The sequence below is a fragment of the Heteronotia binoei genome, chromosome 2, assembly GCF_032191835.1.
Source record: "Heteronotia binoei isolate CCM8104 ecotype False Entrance Well chromosome 2, APGP_CSIRO_Hbin_v1, whole genome shotgun sequence".
In the NCBI taxonomy this organism is placed as follows: domain Eukaryota; kingdom Metazoa; phylum Chordata; class Lepidosauria; order Squamata; family Gekkonidae; genus Heteronotia; species Heteronotia binoei.
Window position 1 is genome coordinate 114527071 of NC_083224.1, and position 12693 is coordinate 114539763.

Sequence of the window (12693 nt, forward strand, 5' to 3'; positions counted from 1 at the left end):
TAAATTATTGCAACACAGTCTGTGTGAGCTTGCCCTTGAAAAGGTTCTAAAGCTCCAGATGGTATAAGAATACAACTGCTTACATGTTGGCTGGAGCCTGGAAGCGGGAGCATATTATTCATATCTTGACACAGGTCCACTGGGACATGTTCCTGGATCCCATTCAAGATACTTGTAAGCCCTAATGCCCTGCATAACTGCATGCCAACTTGAGGAACAGTCTCTCCTGGTATAAGCCCCTGCATCATTTCAGGGTTTATTTCTCTTGGAGCCAGGGCTCAGATTCAGTGGGAGCTCACAGGAGCACAGCTCCTGTACCTTTCTGAGAGTTCCACCTCCTTCTGAGAGTTCCACCTCCTTGTCCAGTGAATAGTATGTGCAGCTGCATAACAATCCCTGGATGAGCTCCACCACCTATTTTTCTACAAAATGACTGCTGCTTGGAGCCCTCCCTAAGTCCTTAGATCCGTGCCAGTCTGGCTTCCGCCCGGGCCATGGGACGGAGACAGTTCTGGTCGCCCTCATGGATGACCTCCGGCGACACCTGGATCGAGGCGGCTCGTCAGTGTTGCTGTTGTTAGACCTATCGGCCGCGTTCGATATGGTCGACCATTGGCTGCTGACCCGCCGCCTCGCCGATGCAGGAATTCAGGGGCTAGCCTTACAGTGGCTCTCCTCCTTCCTGGAAGGTCGGAGACAAAGGGTGGCGATTGGAGGGGAGCTGTCCCAGAGACGCCCGCTTAATTGTGGGGTGCCTCAGGGGGCGGTTCTCTCCCCAATGTTGTTTAACATCTACATGCGCCCCCTTGCCCAGATCGTCCGGGGGTATGGGCTGGGTTGCCACCAGTACGCTGATGACACCCAGCTCTATCTACTGATGGACGGCCGGACTGACAATGTCCCTATAAACCTGGACTGGGCGTTGCAAGCCGTGGCTGGTTGGCTCAGGCTGAGCGGGCTGAAACTGAATCCAGCGAAGACTGAGGTCCTTTGCGTAGGCTGTGGCGGGCCTGGAGAGGAGACCTTCCTACCAACGTTTGACGGTGCGTCACTGATACCAGTGCGCAGGGTGAAAAGTTTGGGAGTGCTACTGGAGCCTTCCCTGACAATGGAAGCCCAGATAGCTGCCACTGCTAAATCCGCCTTTTTCCATCTTAGGAGGGCGAGGCAGCTGGCCCCCTTCTTGGAACGTAGCGACCTGGCAACTGTGATCCATGCAACGGTCACCTCAAGATTAGACTACTATAATGCCCTCTACATGGGGCTGCCCCTGTACAGAACCCGGAAGTTGCAGCTAGTGCAGAATGCGGCAGCCAGGCTGTTAGTGGGACTACCTCGGTGGGAACACATACAGCCTCGGCTGCAGGAGCTGCACTCGCTGCCAATTGTGTTCCGAGTTCGCTACAAGGTGCTGGCTATTACCTTTAAAGCCCTATATGGCCGAGGACCTGCCTACCTTAGGGACCGCCTCCCCCCATATGTTCCTAAGAGAGCACTGATATCTAGTTCTCAAAACCTTTTAAAAATCCCTGGACCAAGGGAGGCTAGATTGAAATCAACGAGGGAGCAAGCCTTCTCAACAATGGCTCCCCAATGGTGGAACCAACTACCAGAGGAGGTGCGAGCCCTGCGAGACCTAAACCAGTTTTGCAGGGCTTGCAAAACCGCCCTCTTTCAGCTCGCTTTTGGATGAAGCCCGAGATATGACAGTTAGCCATTCTATACACACTCTGAATGTAGCACCTTAAATGACAAATCAGGATGGTTTTCTCTTGTATTTAAGTTCTAGTTTAATTTATGAATGTAACTTAATTTATTTAACTGTTTATAGTAATGATTGTATTTTATTGTATTTTATTGTACCATGGTACTTACCATGCCTGTTAGCCGCCCTGAGCCTGCCTTTGGCGGGGGAGGGCGGGATACAAAAATAAATTTATTATTATTATTTGTTAAGTTATCACCCAGGACTGAACTTTTACATAGCAGCCCTGATTCTTTGGAACAGCCTTCCAAGAAGGATGGCCTCTAAAGACAATGTAAGGCAATCTTATTTAGATGAGACTTTTATGGATAGAATAGTCTCTGTGATAAACTATGCTTTGGAGGATGTTAGAAGTTTTATGGAAGTCACTGTCTCCATGAAATTTTTATATTAATTTTAATCCTTCTGTCAACTTGCTTCAGCTAGTGGTGTGAAATCAACCATAAGTCACTAAAGTGGTAAGACAGAAATGTTTTAATAAATAGAAATAAATACAGTGCCTGTTCCATGGATTCTATTTTGACCTACAAGTTAAGGCTAAAGCGAAGTAGCAAAGACTCAATCAAGGCTGTCTTTGAAAGAGATGCTCAGAAGCGTGTAATCATTGACATATACAGAATTCACTGAACTTTCACTTCTGCTGGCTGTTACACTTACTTCTGAGCAAGAGTGACTAAGAATTTGACACACTGATAACAGCGGCTGCTGTCCACATGGTTACTATGATGCATCAAAGCTGTTAAAGAAAAGAAAGTGCTTTAAGAAACAGGACTTTAGAAGTAGAGTATTACATTGCAGGATAATTAGATACCATGACTTATGCTTTCTTCAACTTGAAAAACATCCTATTCCCAGCTCAACTCAAAAAGCTTACCTCTATTTCTTAAATAAAAATGGAACAAATGGTGGGACTACCACCTGGAATTAAAAAAACCATTTAAAGATCATTGTTTTGGCTAGTAATATAGCTCCATTACAATACTTTAAACATCTGATACCCCTATTAAAAATGCAGGAGACAAAGGGATAAAAAGTACTTCAATTTCCAAGTGTATAAAACTGTAAATACAACACAAAAATAAAGTTTGCTTGAGACCATAGTAGCTGAACAGCTTTGAAACCAGGCCACTAACTCCACACAGCAGATTTACTTGCCTAGCAATCCATTTTCTGTTTCAAATGCAAACTTGACCCGCTCTATTTGCAATGGGTCTTCAATAATCTGCAAAAAGGAAAAGAAAGTTTGGGAGATAATAATGATCTGGTGCCTATATTCCAGTGAAAGAGTCTGGCATTTTAGGTTTTGGTGCGACATTATTCAGTTAGAAGTAAAGAAAGGCAAATAACCTTGACCATAATAATGTCTGTTTGGTTAAAGTACAACATAATTATTGTTGTTGGAGTCATGCCCATTGTCCTCATCTGAATTTACCTGTGTGAACAAAAGGAACTATATTGTCAGAATACACTACATATGATTTATTCCTAAGCAAACTGCATTTGCCAAACAGCAGGTGATGACTGAACCAAAGTTAAATGGTAACTTGATAATTACAATGATGCTTATGGAAGAATCAAAGCTTATCTTAGTCCCCTCCTACTAAAGTCAATTTTAATTAAAAGTACTGTATGAACAGCACGCACTGTTATGCCAACAAGACAAATTATACGTATATTCAAGGAATACTACAGTACTGCTTGGAAAACTGGATCTGTTAAGGAAATACGCCATGTATGGGACAATACCACTTTCCAGGACAGAGATGAGGAAGGCAAGATCAAATGCTCCCTCCTCAAGGTCAAACACTTCTCATCTGAGGAAATCTACCAAGTCAGGGAGAAGGCTGAAGCAGATGAGGCGGCACCAGGAAAGATCAGTCCTCCTCCGCTCACTTCTGTAAGCAGAATAGTAGCAGGATGAAATCTACAATCTCTTGACTTACCAATATCTCATGAAGAAGGTGGAAAGTGTTTTTCAGTTCATGAGGTGGCGCAGTCTCCAGCTGATTCTGTGAACCAAAGACATACAGACTCAGGCAGGAGGAAGAGCACGTACGTAAGTATTAGCGCATTAAAAAATTATCTGAACTATTCTAGCAGGCTACAGGCTACTTTGTCAGAAACCCCTGCAATCAGAAAATCACTTTTTAGCAAGTTGTTTTACATCTCAGTGATTGTTCACTTCTTTTTATTTGTGCATTCTTCCTGAAGATTGTTGGTCCCAACTAGGGAGCTATAGGAGTGGCAGAAAGAATAACGCATGTAAATAAGGAAAGCAGGTGCAAAGCTATGTCTGTGAAGACAAAATGTGCAGATGCTCTGCTTCTTTATCCCCACCCTCAATCTTTTTGGACTCAGCTTTTCCAATACACAGCACGACTTTCTAGTTGTCAGGAATTATGAAAGATAATGATGATAATAATAATACAAGACACCCAGAACATGAAAACAAATGTGTGATGTAACCCCTTCCCCATCCACACATCTGTTAAGGCCATTCCTAACTCTGATGATTTTCCTTTTCATACTTTATACAGAGTAAACTCAACTGTGAACTGGTTCTTAAAATTCTGAACAGAGGGCATTTAGAAACAGATGATATCATGATCAGGCAGATAATATAAATCTTTTATTTTTTAATCTTTTAAAGCACTTCACAGAAACACTGAAACAAACTGTTTTGAAAGTTCACTCTGACTAGCCTCTCCTTACCTTAATTAAATGTAGTATGGTAAAGGAAAAATGCTCATTACAAAAGCAGCAATATACCACCATCTCAAGGAGAAACATCAACGATCCAGTCAGTTCCCTCAAAGCATGCATCACCTAATGATGAAAGAATGATCAGAAAACTGATTTCTAAAAGGTGATGAGCATTTTTTCCCCCTGAAGACAAGATTTCCCTTCCTACATTGCCAACTATATAGGATAGCCACTTTGCAACATATTTAGTACCTCTTCACTTGGTTTTGAAACACATACTATTGTAAAATCACCAAGTAGGATGGTTGTTTGCTTTACAACGTCATTACATTAATAAAATAATCAAATAACCAATTGCAGACGAAGTGTAGCTTACCTCCATTAAGTAAGGTTTCCCCTCAGGAAGGAACAGCAAAGCTTCTACCTCTTCATGGAGAGCCAACAGTGGCCCTGAGGTGGTAATGCCAAGAGGTGAATGCAAAGTGAACAGACCAGGAGCTTTAAAGAGAGAGAGAGAAAACACACACACACACATGCATATAAGTCCAGAAGACATTAGTCTCAGTAGCAACTTTATATCCCTTTGCTATATAGTACTGAAAACCAGCACTACAAGAGTTACTGAGTAAAGTCCTGCAGCTTAATTACTTGATAAACAAACCAAACTATTACTGAGACAATTAATCAAGCTTGGATTGCCAAGGCAAGTCCAACAGTACTTACCCACTTTCCTGTGTGAAGAGACGTCAGAGTGCAAAACAAGCAGTGCCACAGTATTATGGAGGAATCCAAACTCACGTGCTTGTGGTGAACTCCATCTGCGATTCTGTATTGGCAGAGAAGGTTCCAAAAAGTATTTACCAAAGCCTACTTTAAAAGCACACAATACAGAGCTGCTTTACATCCTTGATCCATCTCATGAAAACACACAATGGAATAAGTATTCTTAGCCTTTAAGGCACCATTTCATGCCTTTTATCTCCTGAGTCCAGTAGAACTGCTGCTGAACACCAGTTTAGACAGGCACAACAGTGGGGTGGGTGTCAAGTCTGCTCTTAACTTTGGTCAGGCCTGCACTCAATCTTTGGTTCAGGAGAAAAGCATCCTGGGAAAAGCCATACTGTATCCCAATGCTGCTAGCTTGAACTCTCCTCACCCCCCTGCTTTCCTTTGTTATGTAGTTTTGCTTTGAAATGGGAATATGTGAAAGAGTTTATCGGGCCTTCTCAGGCTGGGCATCGGGGGAGGTTGGAGCCAAGAGACGCTCAAGGCCAAAGCAGGCCTGAGAAAGAAATCGTAACATCAATGTGTGAATGTGCCCTGCATAGTACCCCTCCCTCAAGAATCCCTTTGAAGTATACCTTATATGATTGCATTCTACTGTATGATCTTTAGTCTTTCAATCTCACTGTAGTCGAGAACCATGATATCAATAAACTAGCTACTTTGTTATCAACAAGGACTCGTTATTGAATCTGCCGACTTGACAGTGGGGTGAGAAACTACTGGTACTGGCAGAGAAAATACTGGTAAAGTTACATGCTTGCTCCTGGGCAAGTAACAACTATGTTTTCATGAAAATCCAAGTACATAACTATGCTATGCCATATGGAATCCATGTGCATGATCTCTTCTAGCCTTTGAGATATGAGCCCTCTGTTCCAAGGGACTAGCTAGGTAGATGTTCTAGATTTTAGGGCACATAGCACCAAGGCCATTTTGTGCCATGAATGATGTTATACTGTAAGCAGTAACTGACTATTCAGTTCATGCAAGAAAATTATCCCTTTATCAGCTACCAAATGTCACTGTTTTCCAAGGAGAAGCTCATCACAATGCGAGCTCAGAACTGCCTTGTGTTTAACTGGCTTTGCTGACAGCTGTCATTACATTATACTGTACACATTACTAGGATCCTGCTCAGCCTGAAGGGCTATTAGCTGTTGGAAAGCAGGATCCAAGGGAAGCAGTAGAGCAGAATCTAGACAACTTTTATCTTGGCTTCCTGTTAAGAAAGGGCACCCATTGGCATTTCATCTGGGCTCTGAAGTTGAAAGGGCTGCCAGCAGCACCAGTAACTGGAGGGAGGGGGTAGTCACAAGTTTTATTTTACAGAACAGACAAACTGGAATGCAGTGGATAATCTGCTCATGCTACCAGAGTGTTCAAAATATCTTGTTACCTGGTTATTTTGCCGGTTGGGGCCAAGAAGAAAGTTTATCATATGCTTCAAGGCAGAATGCTTGAGGAGGAGATCACAAGCTCTTAAACCCTGCTGTGAAAAGACAGGCAGAACAGGTCATTTTTTAACATGCTCTCTAAAAATTGTTCTGCTGTTAAGTGATTTGAATATTTTAGATTAAATCTTTCAATATTATGCCGTGAAACATTGCCTTAAGTACGTTTGATTAAATTCAGCTGTAGTGATCCAAAAGGCTTTGAATGACTCTTTAAACACCAGACTGTAGCCTGTTCCCCTTTTCAGTTTTTGTGTTACATTTATATTAGAAAGAGATATGAGTACTCGTTCCCTGGGGATTTATTTATACCACATGTATAATACAGTTCTAATCAACATGCAAAACTTAATAATTTAAAAAATACTTTATAAAATTTGCACTCTTTGAATTTTAAGAGAACTACCAGCATTTCTGCATGATAATGGCAATATTTTCCATAGCAGCTTATTTTGCCTTGGAACTTTTGTGAAACTGAAGTAGTAGCAGATTGATTATCTGAGTTACCTTTTGCACAAAGTTGTTGAACAAAAAGAAATACTGGGCACAGTTTTTACAATTTTCAGGTACATCTTTGTCCAGCAGACCCAATAGCACTTCTATTAGCTGATGTAGACTTTTTAACTGTAAAAGAGAAGAGATAAGGAGACTTAAAAGTGTCTGGGAATGGCAGCTTAAATTAAAGAATTTTCAAGCACTGAATAAAAGGCATGTAGTAAGATAGTTTATTAAGAACCACAGTGACGCCTGATTACAACAATACTAGCTGGACAGTTTTGCTTTGGATGGCCATTTTGGATTGCTCCCTTAGTGCTTCACTGGACAATTTTAAAGAACACTTCATAACTCAGATGTAACTCACTCACACAGGTTTCAGCAGATGCAACCTCACTATAGAGCAGAACTGGAATAGCTCAGTAAGTAACAGTGCAATCCTAAAAGCACTTTCCTGAATAGACCTTAGTAGAATCCAGAGTTGACTTGCTTAGGACTGCTTTTTAAAGTTGTTAACAAACTTAAGAAGCTTAGCAAAATCTGTACACAGTAAAACCTACTGATGTGCACACGTACACAAGGAGCTAGACAAAAAATTCAAGTCTCTAACTGATGGCTTCTGAGATTTTAACAGGCACTGTATGCACATTTTCAAGCACATCACTTAAACCACAAGGGCTAGAAACTTCCTTCTGAAAAGATAAAGCAGAATTTCTCATGACACTGGATTTCACACTCACACACAAGAATATACAAAGCACTGAACACAGGTCTCAAAGGCCATGAGAGTAAACATTCAAAGTACTGGTGATGACAGCAGAAGAAAAAGCAAATGAGAAAATGATGCTATTAATGAAAGAGCAGTATGCTAGATTTTCCAAGTACAACCATCAATTTCACAATCCAATTGTTAACCATTCAGCAAAGTTGCATTTTACTTACCTTATCTTGATACAACAAGGCACTGTCTAAGGTTTTTTCAAGAATGGTAGCTACAGCAACTCGGACTTCTCTTACACTGCATTCCAGCAGAAAAGTCCTGGAAAAATACATTACTAAGTATATGGAGTAAAACCGAAAAGGACAAGACCATCAAGGTACAGTTCTCTTATATGTGTACTAGTTAAAATGGTTACATTTTTTTAAAAAACCGTCCAACACATTTCTTTGGAATTTGATATCTACAGGTCTCTGACAGGAATTCTTCAAAACCAGCAGGATTAAACACCATAACAAAATACTTAGATTAAAAGGAAGCAATAATTGACTGCCTGAAGCAGTGCAGATAGGCTTTCTGTTTGGAAATAATTCACTGAACCAGGGCTCATTTAGAGCATGCATGCATGTGCACATATAGTTAAATTAGTGGATTTGACCAAAAATTTAATATTTATATCATACATTATACTTTAGGGTCCCAGTAAATAAATTCAAGAAGCTTTTTGTAAACAGAATAAGCATCTTCAGTTGATCTTATATTTCTGTCATCAACTACAACGTACTTCAAAGGTGGGATTTTGACACCTAAACACTAAAGATCATATTATTCTGAGCATAATTGTTTTTTTATTTATTTCATTCATTTTATATCCCGCCCTACCCCACCGAATGACATTGGATGTTTTAATACAGAACTATGGGCTGGTTCTGGTGCAACCAGAAGGCACTCATGAACTCTTCCTTCCCTCAGATGTTCTTCAAGACCTCTAAAAGACAGATGTGGAGGATGAGGGTGAAATGAGAAGGAAGAATTGGTCAGGTGCCCATCTTCACCTCACTGGTTCTATTGGCAGAAGACAAAATAGAATTTCATGTGATTCTCCCACCTCACTGCAGCCCCCATGACATTTTGATCATGAGGTTCCAACAACCTGTCATCAGCATTTTACAGGTCTCAGTTTGGTGTAGCGGTTAAGTGCATGGACTCTTATCTGGGAGAACCAGGCTTGATTCTCCACTCCACCTGCAGCTGCTTGAATGGCCTTGGGTCAGCCATAGCTCTTGTAGGAGTTGTCCTTGAAAGGGCAGCTGCTGTGAGAGCTCTCTCAGCCCCACCTACCTCACAGGGTGTCTGTTGTGGAGGGGTGTGTGTGTGTGTGGAAGGCAAAGGAGATTGCTCTGAGATTCAGAGTATAGGGCGGGATATAAATCCAATATCTTCTGCTGCTGCTGCTGGGGCAAAGGGGAGATGGGAAAGATCTGTATATGTGGGCACCTTCCACACATGATGCAGTGGATATAACTAGAATGGTACCAATCAATACTATATTAATTAATATTATCATGGAAGTAATCTTGCTACTTAAAAAAGACACAGTACAGGTTTTTCATAGAAGCACATATTACATATATTAAGCAATTAAAAGCTAAGAAATTGAATTCTAATGCTACAGAGAACATTTAAACTATTTTTTTGCTTCCATAGTAATTTCCCTCCAGTAAATCATTATTACATCAAACATGTGGACACTTGCCAAATTAACCAATATCTATATGGAAAATAGAGTGCTTAAATAACAAAATACTAAGTGCAAAGCCAACGAAGGAATATTATTGCTTTTTTCTATGATTTAGACATCTGTAAGCAAATATTGATACTTAACATAAGAACGTAAGAGAAGCCGTGTTGGATCAGGCCAATGGCCCATCCAGACCAACACTCTGTATCACACAGTGGCCAAAAAAAGAAAGGAGGTTCACAAGTGGGGCTAGAAGCCGTTCCACTTTGCCCCCACCCCCAAGCACCAAGAATACAGAGCATCACTGTCCCAGACAGTTCCAATAATATGCTGTGGCTAATAGCCACTGATGGACCTCTGCTCCATATATTTATCCAACTTACTTTATAAGCTCTCGTCCTTCTGCCCCAACAAAGTATTCAACCAACCACTGACAAGCCTCAAAACTTTTAGAAACCAAAGCATCCATGGTTGCAATCCATTCTTCTGTGTCAACCCTTAAAAACAAACACAACAACATCAGCTTGATAGCTGTGGCAATTATCCTTAAAAGCCCCACCTTTCCTCCAGAGCTCTGAATTAATCCTTGTCATTTGGGCCTTGTACAAATCCAAGTAATTGTCAGTCAATCAGAGCCCATGGAACACCACTGGATGGGATGGGGGTGAGCCAGCTTCAGCTTAAAAAGGGTAAAGAGACTGTTTTCACTTTGAGCATCAGCTTAGCCTGGTTCGTTCTGTGGTAAGATGACCTGTGAGAGAAAGGAGCAGCCTTGAACCTGCTGAGGTATCCTGTCCAGAGAAAGGGAATCAAATTTGCCTTCAGGGGTTATTTACTTTATTTGAGAGCCAACTTCACTTAATATGTTATTACTACTATTATTAGTTTGTTTATATTCCTCCCATTCCCCCGTAGGGGCTCAGAGCGGAGTACAACATACATAATCAAATCATAATAAAATCACAACTGAATAATAGTAAAACTCATTTACAATATTCAGTGCACAAAACAGTCCAGTAGGACAATATAATAAGGTAGTGTAGCAGGACAGTACAGAAAATCAGTGCAGTAGGGTAGTACAATAGTGCAGCAGGGGAGGCCAATTGATTGAGTGGATAGATGCCTGCCACCTCACCTGAAGTCCTGGTGGAACAGCTCCTTTTTGCAGGCCCTACGAAAGGCTAGCAAGCAAGGTAGGGCCCAGATCTCCATAGGGAGCTGATTCCACCAGGTTGGGGCCAGGACTGAAAAGGACCTGCCCTGGTAGAGGCAAGACGGGCATCTCTTGAGCCGCGGACAGCCAGCCTATCTTGGGAGGCTGAATGAAGCGACCTCCAGGGCATATATGGGAAAAGATGGTCCCGCAGGTATGTTGGTTCCAGGCCGCATAAGGCTATAAAAGTCAGAACAAACACCTTGAAACAGATCCGGTACTCTATAGGCAGCCAGTGCAGGCTGCGAAGCACCGGCTGCATGCTCACCTGTACAGGTGATGCAGTCAGCAGGCGAGCTGCTGCATTCTGCACCCGCTGCAGTTTTTGGATCAGTTTCAAGGGTAAGCCAGCGTACAGCAATTTACAGTAATCTAGTCTGGAAGTGACCACTCCATGGGTCACTGTAGCCAGGTCCTGGGGGGATAAATATGGTGCTAGCTGTCTGATCTGCCGTAGATGGTAATGGCAGATCTGGCAGCCGCTGTGACCTGGGCCTCCATAGAAAATAAGGCATCCAGGATCACTCCCAAACTCTTCATCTGTTGGAGTGGCACTAAAACAGCTCCATCCAAGGCTGGGAGCTGGGTGCACAGACCCATCCCCCCTCGACTTAAGCACAGGACCTCCATCTTAGTTGGATTTAACTTCAGTCGGCTCTGCTGTAACCATCCTGCTACAGCTCCTAATGCCTCGGGCACATGTCCAGGGGCAGAAGACTGTCTGCCATCTATTAACAGATAGAGCTGGGTGTCACCAGCATACTGGTGACAGCCCAGTCCAAAACCTCGGGCAATCTGGGCAAGGGGGCGCATATAGTTGTTAAATAATATGGGCGAGAGAATAGCTCCCTGCAGCGCTCCACATACGAGTGAGTGTTGCAGGGAGGTCTGCTTGCCCAGCATCACCCTTTGTCCCCATCCCCGGAGGAAGGAGGAAAACCACTGCAAGGCTACCCCCTGTATTCTGGCGACGGCGAGGTGGTGGGTCAATAGATCATAGTCGACTGTGTCAAACGCTGCTGACAGGTTGAGAAGAATCAGCAGTGCCAACCCGTCTTGGTCCAGATGTCTTCTTAGGTTATCTGTGAGGGCAACTAGTACCGTCTCTATCCCGTGGCTCGGGTGGAAACTGGATTGGAATGGGTCCAGGGTGAATGTTTCATCCAGGAAAACCTGTAGCTGCTCCACCATCGCTTTCTCCACTACCTTTCCCAGGAACGATGTTTGAAACTGGGTGGTAGTTAGGTAGAACCATAGGGTCCAGCGAGAATTTCTTCAAAAGCGGCCAAATTACCGCCTCCTTTAATTTCTCTGGGAATGTCCCGCTTGCCAGGAACAGGTTGACAATATCACCTAGAGAAGCCCTGACATCATCCTGGCAAGCCTTCACAAGCCAGGATGGGCAGGGGTCCAGGGAGACTTTTTCTTAGTGGACTTCACAGCCTTCTCATAGACTTTCATAAGCGTTCTATAAAAAGTACTGGACTCTTTGTCACAAGCACGCCACCACACTCACTCTAACCATCTAAGTTGTCATTTCATCCTTAGCAGGTCCAAGAAATACCAGGGAACTGCCTTGGTAGGACAGTGAAGAGGGTGCCGGGGAGCAATGTCATTGATGGCAGTGGAGAGCCGGGAATACCAGTCCTCCACAAGCTCATCTAACGACCCAGCAGGGGGCATCGGATCCCACAGGGCCTCCTGAAACCACTCTGGGTCCATTTGGCTCTGCGGGTGAGCATAAATCCGCTTGCCACCTAAACTGGGTCCAGCTGGACTTTCAAGGCATAGTGGTTTGATATCTAAGTTATCCACACACCA

The 12693-nt window shown here is 42.9% G+C and overlaps 1 protein-coding gene across 1 annotated transcript in view; it reads right to left on the reverse strand.

Annotated features, from left to right (window-relative positions):
- The window catches only part of USP24 (ubiquitin specific peptidase 24), a 162770-nt gene that overhangs the window by 6478 nt on the left and 143599 nt on the right, over positions 1 to 12693 (reverse strand). Inside the window, exons 54-63 of the mRNA XM_060231879.1 lie at positions 10043 to 10156; positions 8143 to 8239; positions 7213 to 7329; positions 6651 to 6743; positions 5192 to 5294; positions 4845 to 4966; positions 4478 to 4591; positions 3709 to 3774; positions 2921 to 2987; positions 2423 to 2501 (exon numbers count right to left, since the gene is read on the reverse strand). Of these exons, the coding sequence (XP_060087862.1) occupies positions 2423 to 2501; positions 2921 to 2987; positions 3709 to 3774; positions 4478 to 4591; positions 4845 to 4966; positions 5192 to 5294; positions 6651 to 6743; positions 7213 to 7329; positions 8143 to 8239; positions 10043 to 10156 (972 nt within the window). The remainder of the gene's footprint in view (positions 1 to 2422; positions 2502 to 2920; positions 2988 to 3708; positions 3775 to 4477; positions 4592 to 4844; positions 4967 to 5191; positions 5295 to 6650; positions 6744 to 7212; positions 7330 to 8142; positions 8240 to 10042; positions 10157 to 12693) is intronic.